The 17099-nt window shown below is 38.9% G+C and overlaps 1 protein-coding gene across 1 annotated transcript in view; it reads right to left on the bottom strand.

Moving 5' to 3' along the window:
• The window catches only part of TTC3 (tetratricopeptide repeat domain 3), a 134627-nt gene that overhangs the window by 31279 nt on the left and 86249 nt on the right, over nucleotides 1-17099 (bottom strand). The window contains exons 32-35 of the mRNA XM_046001346.1: nucleotides 16787-16948; nucleotides 3997-5062; nucleotides 2744-2809; nucleotides 2448-2597 (exon numbers count right to left, since the gene is read on the bottom strand). Coding sequence (XP_045857302.1) covers nucleotides 2448-2597; nucleotides 2744-2809; nucleotides 3997-5062; nucleotides 16787-16948 — 1444 coding nt within the window. The remainder of the gene's footprint in view (nucleotides 1-2447; nucleotides 2598-2743; nucleotides 2810-3996; nucleotides 5063-16786; nucleotides 16949-17099) is intronic.

The raw sequence follows: 17099 nt of genomic DNA, 5'->3' as shown, positions 1-17099 counted from the left end.
ATGAAGTAGAGGCTGTGTTACTAATGAGGAAACTGAGGGTCAAAGAGATTGAGTAAACTAAGATCACAAAGGTATTAGATGGTAATGCTGAAGTTCAACCTAGGCAGCCTGACTGAGGCCTGGGCTTGCCTATCTCTTCTCTACAGTGTGAAGGAATGCTGCATCTAATACATTCAGTATGTCGTATCAAGCAATTTTCAAGTAAAGGTATTATCTGATAACCTCAGTGACTAGAGAATCAAAGGCCAGGGAAAGATCAATAAAAGCCCCAAATTTCTTTTTATGTTTATAAAAGATTCCTCCACAAGCTAATTATGAACATAATCATGATTAATAAAGAAATGGCCGCAGCTCCATCTCATCTGCTCTTATGTGGACAACCACCTAAAAACTCAGATGAGCAACTTATCCTGATATCATAATTTATATGGGAAGTGTAACAACTTAGTAGGCCTGAAATTTGAGGACCAAATAATGGCTCTTTTTAAAAACAGACTGACTACATGCTTAAGAACCTCCACCTGAAAGCAGACCCAGAGCCTCAGTGAAGGTAAAGAAAACGCATCAGGGGGCACCTGGGTGGCTCAGTGGGTTAAAGCCTCTGCCTTCAGCTCTGGTCATGATCCCAGGGTCCTGGGATCGAGCCCCGCATCGGGCTCCATACTCGGCGGGGAGCATGCTTTCCCCTCTCTCTCTGCCTGCCTCTCTGCTTACTCGTCATCTCTGTCTGTCAAATAAACACATTAAAAAGAAAAAGAAAGAAAATGCATCAGAAGCCCAGTCCCAGTCAGAGCTGTGACTCCTTAGCAGCCCTCTACCCTGGACACCTGATTAACTGTGAATTTCTTGGTCAAGTGTAGAAGTGTACGAAGATGCCTTGATAAACCGCACAAATACAGGACCCAGTCAGACCAGCAGTTTATAAAGCTAGACAAATCTCTGCCAGAGGGAAGGAAACCTCACTCATCAGACGCCCACCTTCAGCGGCAGTCTGAAAATCTGCTCTCCTCACTTCATCGGGTGGCCACAGGCATTCTTTTTTTTTTTTTTTTTTTCCCACAGGCATTCTTATACAAACTTAGTAAAACTGAACTTTACTAAGGCAACAGAAAGTTTATAAAGATATTGTATTTTGTTAAGCCCCCCAGGTAGCTTATTAGTGTTCTACAGTCACCATGCAGGGTTTTATTTTTGCTTATTTTCTCTTCTCCCAATTAGGAAGATCTCATTCAACCAGGCAACTGATCAGAAAGTCTGGTTCCTTCTAATTCCTCCCATCCTTCAAATCTCACCAGTCCCATCCCAAGTAAAAACAAGTTATACAGGAATGTTATAACTATTATAATAGGAATGTTGTAACAGTTACCTTTACAAACTGACCCTTTTCTGTACTTAAATCTCAATAAATGAATTTTCTTATTAAGGTGCTACCTCAGCAAACTTTCTTCTATTTAACATGATACCCCAGCTACTGACCAGACTTCTGGAACAAATTCTTCCTTTTTTGTTTTTAACTTAAGTGCAGCGGACACACATGTTGTATTCGTTTTAGGTATACAAGATAGTGAATCAGCAATTCTATATGTTAGACACTGCTTGCCACAGAAGTTAAATCCTTCCTTTCTTAAATTAACTAACATCCCTTTATTACATCTACACAAAAGACCTCAGTTTTAAAAAAGAACACACTATGATTCCCTTATATCTGTAATTCCATTTCCCTACCAATTTAATCTGGCCTTGCCACTAATTAGTATTACTCCAACAGCCAGTTACATATAACTGTAATCTATCTTAGCTAATGGAACTCAAGACCAGTAGACTCAAACAATGTGGTCTAAGTGGTTTCACAGATCTAATATGCCTAAGCTCCATGTGTTATTCTCACACTTCCTTAATTGTAAGGTGAAGACAGTAGTAGGAATAGTAGTAACAATGTCAGGCAATAATCACAGAGCCCCCTGTTATGCACCAGGCAGTTTTAAGAACTTTACAAGTATTAATCTAACCCCACGAAATGGGAACTATTATCACCCAAATTTTTCAAATAAGAAATGAAAGCACAAAGAAGTTAGATAACTTGCCCCGGATGAGACTAGCATGGAACCCGGCTTCATCCGAACCTGGTCGGTCTGACCCCAAGACTTCCACTATGAACCACTAATGCTATATCTCAGTATAAGCAAGGATTAACTCAAAATTTAAGTCACCACAAAACCGGTTTAGTTAATGAAACAAACTGAACTATAAATAAATGAAAACCCAGATTCACAGCCCTTTTCTTAAATAGCAACACGTAGAAGTTCTGAAACACTGCAAAAACACTGCCACTTTAATATGTCACAGAGAAATTTAAATAGGCATCATTAACAAAAAATCCTCTGTTCAGCCAACAATGCTGTTGATCATGCCACATGCTACTACAGCGAAGTTTCAGACAGGGTTACCTTGTTTTCTTCTATGTTCCTTTTCAACTTTTCTTCCAGATCCCTGGTCTCTTCTGAGCCCTTGAGTTTTCTCTGCTCATAATTTTCGCATGCCTCCTTAAGCTGCTCCTGTAAAACCTGGTACTCCTTCTCAATCTGTAAAATATCTCCCTAAAGGTAAATTACAAAATTATCTATTAGAAATAGTTTAAAATACCTATTTCTGATCTTGTTCTGAACAGTCTCTTAAACAGAGGAGAATAAAAGGCAGATGAAAATTTACAAGAGAAATGTCATGATAATTCATTTTTACTCACATGTTGCACCTCAAAAGGATCATATGGCTCAGTATTGACTTCTTGATGTGTTACATTCCAAGACACCTTTGGGGCAAAACAAACACTCAAATTTATCTCATTTGCTCTAGTAAAATAAATCCATCATGTAATGACATTTAAAGACATGCCCACAATTTTTTCAAGGGTTTTTTTGTGTGTGACAATTTTAATAATGTTGTACACTTTCTACAAATACTTGTAATAGGAAAGAGCTATATGTAGAATTAGTAAAAACAAAAATGAATTTGGTTCATTACTCTTAAGTTCTTTTTTAAGATTTTATTTATTTGAAAGAGAGAGCCTGTGAGAGTAGGAGAAAGTGAGTAGAAACAAGAAAGTATGAGCAGGGGGAGGGGCACAGGGAGAAGTTGGCTCCCTGCTGAGCAGGGAGCCCGACATGGGTCTCCATCCCAGGACCCTGGGATCAGACTTGAACCGAAGGCAGCTGCTAAACCGACTGAGCCACCCAGGTGCCCCTTAACATGTTTTTTCAAAGCTTTCTTAGAAAACAGAAAATGTAATGAGGAGGGGGATAATCCAACAAAACATTAATGAATTCATACCCTATAGAGTGAACTACAGGAGAACGTCAATTTAGTCTACCCTTGTCAGGAACTTTTATTTACATCTCTCATTTCTCTCCACCTATGTTTTATTTTTTTTTAACTCCCCCACTCTCCTCTCCTGTTTTGGTAGGAGAAACTGGTCACACATATAGCCCAGACTCTGCTTTTTTAGGCTGCTTGTGCAAAAAGCACCTTTCCCTTAATTCTCCATGCAGTAAGTCTTGTGGGGCAAGCACCCCAAGATAGGAGGCTTCCTCGGTCCAGCACTACTATGACTGGATGGGTGAGCGGATGCTTCAACGTTGGGCTTCAATGTTAGGACATGTAAGCACTATGGAAACAAACAACATCACCTTATGGTGCCATTATTAATTATTAAAGTGATGTTTTGGCTCCATCTGCTGATTCCTCTATCTTATTTCTCAGCTGGTATAAAACTTGGTTAGGAAAGAAGTGTATTATTTACTAGACCCAAAAATTATTTCTGCATTACCCATCATGTCCTACAAAAGGGTTCATATTTTTTAAACATTTCCAGGCCAAAGATTTCATAACCATTATGCAGTCAATTGTTTAAAAGAATTTTAGTAAATATAATGGCAATGAAAGAGGAGAAAGAAAATTTAACTTCAGTATTAAGATAACTTTTTTCTATTTAAGTCTTACCTGTATGGCAACCACTTGTGTACGTGGAATATTTGTTACTTCATTGGCAGTGTCTGGATTTACTTCCCGCCTGTTGGCAGCATTTCCACGGTGACCATCATATCTGTTACACTCACTAAAGGCTGTATCAGCACTATTTGTGCTACGCTGTGTCTTTACTGATACTTGCAAAGAGTCCTGAGGGATCTGTATTTTTGGGGCAATCTGGTTACCAGGGGCATTCTCAGCATTCAGATGATGACCCTCAAAATATACAACAGCACTTTCATCTGGTCTGTCATTGGCTATAAAAGATGGCATCACTGGCACTGATCTTTGCAGCTGATACTCAGAAGAAACGTTGGCCAGGGGTGTGTAAATGTTAGTGTACTGGGGCAAACTCGGTAACACATTTATATATGCTGGTGGTGTCTGGGTAATGCCAAACCCCCGGAAGGGGAGATATGTACAGTATCCTGTGACCAAATGGGGTTGAGTCCAGTAGGTCGGTTTCATATCCTCAGAAGCTGGTTTGGGAGAATGACAGGATATTCGCTTGTGACCTGCATCCTCAGACACTGGTTTGGGAGAATGAGAAGAGACCTCTTTGGGCTTCTCATTCTCAGAAACTGATCTAGAAGAATTATCAGACACTGGTTTTGGCTTCACAGCCTCACAGGTTGGTTTGGAAGAATTCGCAGCTATAGGTTTGGGCTTCACATCCTCAGAAGCTGCTGCTGAAGATAAATCAGACACTGGTTTAGACTTTATATCTGGTTTAAATTCCCTAGCAGATGGATTCAGTGGTAGTTTGACTCGTAAATACTCCCCTGTTTTTGAAATTTCTTCCACTTTTGTCTTAATGTTTTTCTTCTTTCTCTTTTTCTTGAGCCGCAATGCAACTTTCTTCAGTGCAATACAGTTGTCAATCACAACAAAACGAGGACATCCCAGGAGAAAAGACTTCAAACCTCCGGCTTTTTCTAGTATCTGTCGAGTTTCTTCTGGGAAGAATTCATATTCTTCAGAGAACATTTTATTACTCATGTCCAACGGACCATGCTCCTCCAACAACTGAGAGAAATAACTTGGAAAAAATTATGTTTACATGTTATAAGGAAGTACTTATACATGTTCATTTGAAAAAAATATTTTTCCCCAAATTCTCCCAAAGCAAAATACTATTTTGCTGACTGATCTCAACAGCTCCTTAACAAACATATTACATTCATATTAAATCTGACACAAGCTAACTGCAATTAATGATACTCTGAAAGCAAAATATTGTTTACCCCTTGGAAAATAATCCTTAAAAATTTTTTTGAAAACCAAAAAGATTAAAAAGTTACTTTATAAATTTCAATTATATAATTACACAATCTATTTTAAAAGTAATGAAAAGAAAATTTATTATATAAGAATGTCAAATGAGAAGACATAAAATTTCACTAAGATCCTATGGAATTTCCATATAGTAAAACTTAACATTTTTCTGTTTAAGAATAGACTATGATTTAGAGGTACTGAAATTAATTCTGTCTGATCAATAAACCAGTAAGATTAGACACACATTAATGGGGCAATCCCTTAATCTAGCTCCAGTTCTGGATTGGGACTCCCTTCAGTTCTGGGGCTACTTTTTTCCCCATTCTGGGGTCAGCCTCAAAGAGCCTTACTCTTCCATTTGGATTTGATCTTCAGTCTGTAACAGTGACATTAACTAGCAAGAAAGACACATAACACACATCACCAAAAAGATTTGCTTTTTCAAGAGCAAAAATCTCCAAAGGGACTTTCTTAGGAAATTAACGCTAACCAGAAAGACAACTTATTTTGGGGGGAGGTTAAAAACACCATTTCTTTGAAGCAAAAGAAACCACTTTATGTACAGATGCTGCTCGAGATAAAGACATAGGACTATTTTTGCAAATGATTAACATCTACTCAAAGTAACTGATACTCTGAAGGTTGAAGACCAAATGCCACTACTTTTCGTCAGCAATGTTACTTTAAATACTTAGTGTTTTTTGTTTTTTTTTTAATACTTAGTGTTTTTTTTTTTTTTATTTTTTTTCCCCTTTTTATTTATTTATTTCTTTTTCAGCGTAACAGTATTCATTCTTTTTGCACAACACCCAGTGCTCCATGCAAAACGTGCCCTCCCCATCACCCACCACCTGTTCCCCCAACCTCCCACCCCTGACCCTTCAAAACCCTCAGGTTGTTTTTCAGAGTCCATAGTCTCTTATGGTTCGCCTCCCCTCCCCAATGTCCATAGCCCGCACCCCCTCTCCCAATCCCACCTCCCCCCAGCAACCCCCAGTTTGTTTTGTGAGATTAAGAGTCATTTATGGTTTGTCTCCCTCCCAATCCCATCTTGTTTCATTTATTCTTCTCCTATCCCCCTACCCCCCCATGTTGCTTCTCCATGTCCTCATATCAGGGAGATCATATGATAGTTGTCTTTCTCCGATTGACTTATTTCACTAAGCATGATACGCTCTAGTTCCATCCACGTCGTCGCAAATGGCAAGATTTCATTTCTTTTGATGGCTGCATAGTATTCCATTGTGTATATATACCACATCTTCTTGATCCATTCATCTGTTGATGGACATCTAGGTTCTTTCCATAGTCTGGCTATTGTAGACATTGCTGCTATAAACATTCGGGTACACGTGCCCCTTCGGATCACTATGTTTGTATCTTTAGGGTAAATACCCAGTAGTGCAATTGCTGGGTCATAGGGTAGTTCTATTTTCAACATTTTGAGGAACCTCCATGCTGTTTTCCAGAGTGGTTGCACCAGCTTGCATTCCCACCAACAGTGGAGGAGGGTTCCCCTTTCTCCACATCCTCTCCAGCATCTGTCATTTCCTGACTTGTTAATTTTAGCCATTCTGACTGGTGTGAGGTGATATCTCATTGTGGTTTTGATTTGTATTTCCCTGATGCCGAGTGACGTGGAGCACTTTTTCATGTGTCTGTTGGCCATCTGGATGTCTTCTTTGCAGAAATGTCTGTTCATGTCCTCTGCCCATTTCTTGATTGGATTGTTTGTTCTTTGGGTGTTGAGTTTGCTAAGTTCCTTATAGATTTTGGATACTAGCCCTTTATCTGATATGTCGTTTGCAAATATCTTCTCCCATTCTGTCAGCTGTCTTTTGGTTTTGTTAACTGTTTCCTTTGCTGTGCAAAAGCTTTTGATCTTGATGAAATCCCAACAGTTCATTTTCGCCCTTGCTTCCCTTGCCTTTGCCGTTGTTCCTAGGAAGATGTTGCTGCGGCTGAGGTCGAAGAGGTTGCTGCCTGCGTTCTCCTCAAGGATTTTGATGGATTCCTTTCTCACATTGAGGTCCTTCATCCATTTGGAGTCTATTTTCGTGTGTGGTGTAAGAAGTAGTCCAATTTCATTTTTCTGCATGTGGCTGTCCAATTTTCCCAGCACCATTTATTGAAGAGGCTGTCTTTTTTCCATTGGACATTCTTTCCTGCTTTGTCGAAGATTAGTTGACCATAGAGTTGAGGGTCGATTTCTGGGCTCTCTATTCTGTTCCACTGGTCTATGTGTCTGTTTTTGTGCCAGTACCATGCTGTCTTGATGATGACAGCTTTGTAATAGAGCTTGAAGTCCGGAATTGTGATGCCACCAACTTTGACTTTGTTCTTCAATATTCCTTTGGCTATTCGAGGTCTTTTCTGGTTCCATATAAATTTTAGGATTATTTGTTCCATTTCTTTGAAAAAAATGGATGGTATTTTGATAGGGATTGCATTAAATGTGTAGATTGCTTTAGGTAGCATAGACATTTTCACAATATTTATTCTTCCAATCCAGGAGCATGGAACATTTTTCCATTTTTTTGTGTCTTCCTCAATTTCTTTCATGAGTACTTTATAATTTTCTGTGTATAGATTCTTAGTCTCTTTGGTTAGGTTTATTCCTAGGTATCTTATAGTTTTGGGTACAATTGTGAATGGGATTGACTCCTTAATTTCTCTTTCTTCAGTCTTGTTGTTGGTGTACAGAAATGCAACTGATTTCTGTGCATTGATTTTATATCCTGACACTTTACTGAATTCCTGGACAAGTTCTAGCAGTTTTGGAGTGGAATCTTTTGGGTTTTCCACATATAGTATCATATCATCTGCGAAGAGTGATAGTTTGACTTCTTCTTTACCAATTTGGATGCCTTTAATTTCTTTTTGTTGTCTGATTGCTGAGGCTAGGACTTCTAATACTATGTTGAATAGCAGTGGTGATAATGGACATCCCTGCCGTGTTCCTGACCTTAATGGAAAAGCTTTCAGTTTTTCTCCATTGAGAATGATATTTGCGGTGGGTTTTTCATAGATGGCTTTGATAATATTGAGGTATGTGCCCTCTATCCCTACACTTTGAAGAGTTTTGATCAGGAAGGGATGCTGTACTTTGTCAAATGCTTTTTCAGCATCTATTGAGAGTATCATATGGTTCTTGTTCTTTCTTTTATTAATGTGTTCTATCACATTGATTGATTTGCGGATGTTGAACCAACCCTGCAGCCCTGGAATAAATCCCACTTGATCGTGGTGAATAATCCTTTTAATGTACTGTTGAATCCTATTGGCTAGTATTTTGGCGAGAATTTTTGCGTCTGTGTTCATCAAGGATATTGGTCTGTAGTTCTCTTTTTTGGTGGGATCCTTGTCTGGTTTTGGGATCAAGGTGATGCTGGCCTCATAGAATGAGTTTGGAAGTTTTCCTTCCATTTCTATTTTTTGGAACAGTTTCAGGAGAATAGGAATGAGTTCTTCTTTAAATGTTTGGTAGAATTCCCTTGGGAAGCCGTCTGGCCCTGGGCTTTTGTTTGTTTGGAGATTTTTGATGACTGTTTCAATCTCCTTACTGGTTATGGGCCTGTTCAGGTTTTCTATTTCTTCCTGGTTCAGTTGTGGTAGTTTATATGTCTCTAGGAATGCATCCATTTCTTCCAGATTGGCCAATTTGTTGGCGTAGAGTTGTTCATAGTATGTTCTTATAATTGTCTGTATTTCTTTGGTGTTAGTTGTGATCTCTCCTCTTTCATTCATGATTTTATTGATTTGGGTCCTTTCTCTTTTCTTTTTGATGAGTATGGCCAGGGGTTTATCAATCCTATTGATTCTTTCAAAGAACCAGCTCCTAGTTTCATTGATTTTTTCTATTGTTTTTTTGGTTTCTATTTCATTGATTTCTGCTCTGATCTTTATGATTTCTCTTCTCCTGCTGGGTTTAGGGTTTCTTTCTTGTTCTTTCTCCAGCTCCTTTACACGTAGGGTTAGGTTGTGTACTTGAGACCTTTCTTGTTTCTTGAGAAAGGCTTGTACCGCTATATATTTTCCTCTCAGGACTGCCTTTGCTGTGTCCCACAGATTTTGAACTGTTGTGTTTTCATTATCATTTGTTTCCATGAATTTTTTCAATTCTTCTTTAATTTCCTGGTTGACCCATTCATTCTTTAGAAGGATGCTGTTTAGTCTCCATGTATTTGGGTTCTTTCCAGCTTTCCTCTTGTGATTGAGTTCTAGCTTCAGAGCATTGTGGTCTGAAAATATGCAGGGAATAATCCTAATCTTTTGATACCGGTTGAGACCTGATTTGTGACCCAGGATGTGATCTATTCTGGAGAAGGTTCCATGTGCACTAGAGAAGAATGTGTATTCTGTTGCTTTGGGATGAAATGTTCTGAATATATCTGTGATGTCCATCTGGTCCAGTGTGTCATTTAAGGCCTTTATTTCCTTGTTGATCTTTTGCTTGGATGATCTGTCCATTTCAGTGAGGGGCGTGTTAAAGTCCCCTACTATTATTGTATTATTATTGATGTGTTTCTTTGATTTTGTTATTAATTGGTTGATATAGTTGGCTGCTCCCACGTTAGGGGCATAGATATTTAAAATTGTTAGATCTTCTTGTTGGACAGACCCTTTGAGTAGGATATAGTGTCCTTCCTCATCTCTTATTATAGTCTTTGGCTTAAAATCTAATTGATCTGATATAAGGATTGCCACCCCAGCTTTCTTCTGATGCCCATTAGCATGGTAAATTGTTTTCCACCCCCTCACTTTCAATCTGGAGGTGTCTTCGCGTCTAAAATGAGTTTCTTGTAGGCAACATACTGATGGGTTTTGTTTTTTTATCCATTCTGATAGCCTGTGTCTTTTGATTGGGGCATTTAGCCCATTAACATTCAGGGTAACTATTGAGAGATATGAATTTAGTGCCATTAGTAGCCTGTAAGGTGACTGTTACTGTATATTGTCTCTGTACCTTTCTGATCTACTACTTTTAGGCTCTCTCTTTGCTTAGAGGACCCCTTTCAATATTTCCTGGAGAGCTGGTTTGGTGTTTGCAAATTCTTTCAGTTTTTGTTTGTCCTGGAAGCTTTTGATCTCTCCTTCTATTTTCAATGATAGCCTAGCTGGATAGAGTATTCTTGGCTGCATGTTTTTCTCGTTGAGAGCTCTGAATATATCATGCCAGCTCTTTCTGGCCTGCCAGGTCTCTGTGGATAAGTCTGCCGCCAATCTAATATTTTTACCATTGTATGTTACTGATTTCTTTTCTCGGGCTGCTTTCAGGATTTTCTCTTTGTCACTAAGACTTGTAAATTTTACTATTAGGTGACGGGGTGTGGACCTATTCTTGTTGACTTTGAGGGGGGTTCTCTGCATCTCCTGGATTTTAATGCTTGTTCCCTTTGCCATATTAGGGAAATTCTCTCCAATGATTCTCTCCAATAGACCCTCTGCTCCCCTCTCTGTTTCTTCTTCTTCTGGAATCCCAATTATTCTAATGTTGTTTCGTCTTATGGTGTCACTTATCTCTCGAATTCTCCCCTCATGGTCCAGTAGCTGTTTGTCCCTCTTTTGCTTGGCTTCTTTATTCTCTGTCATTTGGTCTTCTATATCACTAATTCTTTCTTCTGCCTCATTGATCCTAGCAGTGAGAGCCTCCATTTTTGATTGCACCTCATTAATAGCTTTTTTGATTTCAACTTGGTTAGACTTTAGTTCTTTAATTTCTCCAGAAAGGGCTTTAATATCTCCAGAGAGGGTTTCTCTAATATCTTCCATGCCTTTTTCGAGCCCGGCTAGAATGTTCAGAATCGTCATTCTGAACTCTTGATCTGACATAGTACCAATGTCTGTGTTGATTAGGTCCCTAGCCTTCGGTACTGTCTCTTGTTCTTTTGTTTGTGGTGATTTTTTCCGCCTTGTCATTTTGTCCAGATAAGAGGATATGAAGGAGCAAATAAACTACTAATAGGGTGGCAAAGACCCCAGAAAAATGCGCTGTAACCAAATCAGAAGAGACCCCAAATTGTGGGGGGGGGGGGGGGAGGGGATAAAAAACAGGTTCTGAAAAAAAAGAAAAAAAAAAAGAAAAAGAAAAAAATTTAAAAAATAAAACAAATAAAAAAATATAAAAAAGAATGAAAAAATATATATATTTAGATGAACTAGTCAAAAAACGTTAAAAAAGAAAAGGGTAAAAGTTTTTAAAAAAATTTAGCAGAAGAAGAAAAAAGAAAAAAGAAAAAAAAATTGAAAAAAGAAAAAAAAAATAAAAAATTGAAAAAAGAAAAAAAAATTGAAGTAGCCGCAAGACTAAAGAATCATGGGGAGAAAGCCATGAGTTCCGTGCTTTGCTTTCTCCTCCTCTGGAATTGCTCTGCTGTCTTAGGAATTGAATCTGCTTTCTCCTTGATAGATGAACTTCGTCCTGGCTGGATATTTTGTTGATCTTCTGGGGGAGGGGCCTGTTGTAGTGACTCTCAAGTGTCTTTGCCCGAGGCGGGATTGCACCGCCCTTACCGGCGGCCGGACTAAGTAATCGGCTCGGGTTCGCTTTTGGGAGCTTCTGTTCCCTGAACGCTTTCCGTAGAGTTCCGGAGGACGGGAATGAAAATGGCGGCCTCCCAGTCTCCGGCCCGGAGGAGCCGAGAGCCTGGGGCCCCACTCCTCAGTGCGCCCCCAGAGGACAGCACCCAATCACTCCCGTATCCCCAGCCTCTAGCCGCGCTCCGAGCTCACCCAGCCCGCGACCAGTTCAAGGTAACCCCGAGCTGAGAGTTCAGTCCTCGGCTCTGTCTTGGCAGCCGGCTTCTCCGTTCTAATAGCTGCGAGCTCTCCGACACTCCGACACCCCCGATCCTTCTGTGACCCTGCGGGGCCTGGAGCCACGCTGGCCCCGCGTGGGCTTCACCCCGGTTTAGCCCCTGGAGCAATGTCCCTCAGTGGAACAGACTTTTAAAAGTCCTGATTTTGTGCTCCGTTCCTCCGCCGCTTGCCGGGAGCCGGCCCCTCCCCCCGCGGTCTATCTTCCCGTCGGTTTAGATTCACTTCTCCGCCAGTCCTACCTTTCAGAAAGTGGTTGATTTTCTGTTTCTAGAGTTGCTGTTCTTCTTCTCTTCGCTCTCCCGTTGGATTTGTAGGTGTTTGCAATGTTTAGATAAGCTATCGAGCTGATCTCCTGCTACCTGATGTAGTCTCAGGCTGCTACTTCTCCGCCATCTTGACTCCTCCTCTAATACTTAGTGTTTTTTGATGACTACTTTCCCCTTAGGATAATCTCTACAACTGAAACTACCCAATACACATATTGTTTTGCAAGGTAACAGATTAGATTTGTTTTCACTTTAAGATTCCCATCAAACTTTTTTTTTTTTAATGATTATATTTATTTTAAAAAGCGAGAGTGCACGTGTGCGCAAGAGTGCAGGTGAGGGGAGGGGCATAGGGAGAGGGAGAAAAATCTTCAAGTAGACTCCCTGCCCACAAGCGGCTCAATCCCAGGACTCTGAGATCACAGCCTGAGCTGAAATCAAGAGTCGGTTGCTTAACCCACTGAGCCACCCAGGGGCCCCTCAAACTTCATTTTTAATGAGAAATCTCTAAAAGCAGAAGGGTCTGAAGGAGAATCCTCTTGTTGAGGGTTTTGGCTGATTGGTAGAACTCCGGCTCTACCACCTCTCTAAAGAGAGATACCTTTCCATTAGGTCACGAATGGTGTATGTGTATTTACTCTCTGCTCTCCATTAGGAATACTAAAGAGAATCATTGAAAAACAAAGCTTTTCCACCTGGATTAAAACACTTAAATACAAAATGGCATAACTAAAAAACAGAGACTACATGCAAGGAAACCCCTCTAAGTAACTTGACAATGAGCTTTTCAGTAGCTAGCAAGGTAAATGCCAGTGCAGATCTGCTGAATATTATCAAGCAACTAATAAAAGTCATGTTCTTGAGTAGTCAAGGATATGAAAAATCCTCACTATGCATTTTGAGTGAAAAAGGTTATGACAAAGCTGAATTATAGTAAAATCACAGTTTATAAATTTTAAAACCTATGTTTTACACATCTAATTTTAAAAGCCTGAAAGAATATACACCAAAAATTAACTGTGGTTGTATCTGGGTAATAGAATTATTCATAATTTTTATTTTTCCTTTATTTAAAAAAATTCCATAGTAATTTATATTATTAGTTTTACAATCAGAAAAAAATGTTTTCAAAGAAATAGAGCCTCCATGTTTTTTCCACTGGCTAAGAAGCAATGAATTTTTTCAAACACTGGAGTAGAACAAAATTTAATTTAATACGGGTCCCTAGCCCAAAGGAAAACAGTATTATAAATACTGTGAATAAAATTTTTATAGTCACTATTATTTGAAATGCAACACAAAATGAATAATTCTATTTATACATCTTTCTAGCCTTGAAAAATCATCTCTGTAAGATAAACAGTAGGTCCAAAATAGCATAAATATGATTTCTTAATAATCTACCCATCAATGCACACTTAACAGTGGTACTGTGTAGCTATTTAGCAGACATGACAGAGGCCAAAGCTCTAAAGAAAGATGTTAGATAACAACTGAAATGATGGGAATTGACTCAGCTTCTGACAAGTTACACAAGATTCATCTCTCTTATCATGGCCTGTTCTCGCTCAAACTCTCAGACTCTGCACTTCAGGACCAGAGACAAAAACGAGATACACTGCATGTGACAGGAGTTTTGTTTTTTTTTTAAAGCTAATTATATCAGAGATATTAATATTTATGTATATATGCACATATATTTTCATAACTGGATGACGACCATTAGCATCTGAAATGGTCATGGTTGGTCATCCTACGGCTCTACCACCGTCACTGCTGGCACAGCAACAACAAATAAGGATGGAGAAAACACTTCAGAAGGCACCACCACCCTAGTATTCTAGGTGTTGGTCCTCCGAAAAGTCACTGTTTTGTACAAGCTCATGATTCTTATTTCAGAGTAATTTTATCTGCAGTACACTGTTACATGACCAATGATCAATTCAGTTCTTCTGCTATTTGCAAGCTGCATGAAAGAACCATATCTTCGACTTTTTCTGCAATCTTCCACAGTGCTTAACTCAAAGTGGTTAATAAACGCTGGCCAACTAATTAACACCACTGATGAGGTGTTAGGAAGAGCTAAATGCAGAATACTATCCATTGAAATTTAACTTGCTTCAACTATCTAAAATCATAAAATATTAGAACTAGAAGGGCATTAGATGAATTAAACACTAATCTTTCTAATCCCCGACTTCACGGTGAAATACTTAAGATAAAGTTAAAGCAGTTATCCCAATATTCTTGATTCTCTGTCTAATATTTTTTTCTCTACATCCTTATCATAAAGAAAATTGTAGTAGTTTCATTTACTTTCTTTTTATCCACTGGCTCCTAAAAGAAATATTTATGTATTTTTTCTTTTTAAAGTTTTCGTTTATTCACTTAAGTAATCTCTACATCCCGTATGGGGCTTGAACTCACAACCTCGAGATCAAGAGTCATATGCTCCTCTGATTGAGCCAGCCAGGAACCCCTAGAAAAAAATCATTCTTAAGCCCATCATCATATGTCTACTTTTGAAAATTCAAAGAAACAACTGTTTTGAGGTGTAATTTCCTACAACTTCATGACTTTAAGTTCTATCTCAAAATACAAATCAGCCTATTTTTTTTCCTTAAGTTGTTTAACTCCTCCCACTTATTATAGTAATAAATCTTCAAGAAGCAAGGGCCTCAGAATAACAGTTTAGCTTCAGTTCTGGATGCCTGAAGCAAAGCTTACCATATTTTAAGAAATAACTAGTGTAGTTTTAGAGCTGTTTCATCCAGGAGAGTTCTCTGGAAATATGACTTGTTCAGCATTTCAACTCTAAAGAAAAACCATGAAGAGGGATCTACAAGCATAACTAGACTGAACAGAAATAATGCAGCTGGGGAGAAAAGGAGGAATGACTAAATTATGGGCGAGTGACAGGTTTTCTGAGAGAATAGTTAGCTTTTAAGTTAGTTTTTTATTGCAGGTCTTAGCCCTCAATTTTTTTCTTTCTTTTCTTTTTTTTTTTTTTTTAAAGATTTTATTTATTTGAGACAGTGAGCATAAGCAGGTGGAAGGGCAGAGCTGGAGAGGGAGAAGCAGGCTCCCGCTGAGCAGGGAGCCTGACATGGGGCTTGATGTCGGAGCCTGATCCCAGGACCCTGAGATCAGGCAGGACCTGAGCTTAAGGCAGATGCTTAATCAACTGAGCAATCTAGGCACCCCTCAATTTCTCTTAAGGAAGGTAGCAATGCCTTAACAGCAAACTCTAAACAGTTAATTGCTTCCTAGATTTTCCTGAACTCTTTACTCCATTATTTTATCTGCCCCGCTCAGATGTATTAACTTGTCACTGGACTTACGAGATGCAAAACATCCGCATCCACCAACAAAGGAATAGTAAGATCAACTCATCATACTACTCCTTGTCCAATGTGTAACTCCACCCTTATCCAAGAGAGAGATGTTCCAAAACCACCAGGGATGCCTGAAACCACAGTACTGTACCTTATTTATACTGTTTTGTTCCTACACACACATACCTATGATAAAGTTTAAGTTATAAATTAGGTGCAATAAAAAATTAATAGCACTAACAATAAAATAGAACAGTTACAATAATATACTGTAATGAAAGTTATGTGAATGTGGTCTATCAAAATTATCTTATTGCACTGTACTCACCCTTCTTGTGATGATGGGGACGATAAAATGTCTACATGACAAGATGAAGTGAGGTGAGTGATGTAGGCACTGTGATGCAATGTGAGGCTACAACTGACCTTCTGACAGTATGTCAGAAGGAGGACCATCGGCTTCTAGAGCACGACTGATGGCGGTAAGAGAAACCTTGGAAAGCGAAACGAAGGATAATGGAGAACTGTATGCTTTGGAATTCATGATAAAAGATTATGGCTGGGGGGCACCTCAATCAGTCAGGTGTCCGACTCTTGGTTTCACCTCAGGTCATGATCTCACAGACAATGAGAGCAAGCCCAGTGCCGGGTTCCACGCTCAGCCCGAAGATTCTCTCCCTTTGCACCCCCATCCATGCACGTGTGTGTATACATCTCTTCCTCTCTCAAATAAATAAATATATCTTTAAAAAAATTATAGCTGGAAACTCTTTAGGTCCTATCAGCATCTACCAGATCAGTCTTAGAAATAGAAAATATCTATATTAAGCAGCTCAAACTGACAGAAACCAGTAATTACTAGGATTCTAAATTTAATAGTTAAAAACACTCAGTTAACTCTGTGTAATACCTGACAAAAGCTGTAAAAGTACTTTTCTTCCCTAGGTTTGTGAGCCAGTAAATGATTCCTTTAATAAGCACAATGGACACAAATTAAACAACTTGAGATCTTTAACTGGCAGCTTCAGTATAAAATAATTTTTGCAGGAGTGTTAAACTACTTACTCATACAGAGTTGAACATTTTTGTTTTGGGTTAATGTCCCACAGCTTCTTATTACGGACAACATATTCACTACTGTGCTGCTCATAGATAGCTTCAAATTCTTCTACGTCTTGCCGAAGGTGGTCAGGTACCACAAATGGGCCTGCAGGATTTGAATTACGTCTGCAGATAAAAAAACAATTTTGTGAATCATAAACTTGTGAGGTTACCCAAATAATATTCCAATTTTATATAATTTGAAATTTATAATATAAAATGTATAATTTAAATTTTACAATGCAAAAAAAAAAAAAACCACTACCAGAGAATTCAA

This window comes from Meles meles, chromosome 4 (assembly GCF_922984935.1).
Source record: "Meles meles chromosome 4, mMelMel3.1 paternal haplotype, whole genome shotgun sequence".
NCBI lineage: Eukaryota > Metazoa > Chordata > Mammalia > Carnivora > Mustelidae > Meles > Meles meles.
The sequence above is the reverse complement of the archived record's forward strand: the minus strand, read 5'-3'. Positions and strand labels throughout refer to the sequence as shown.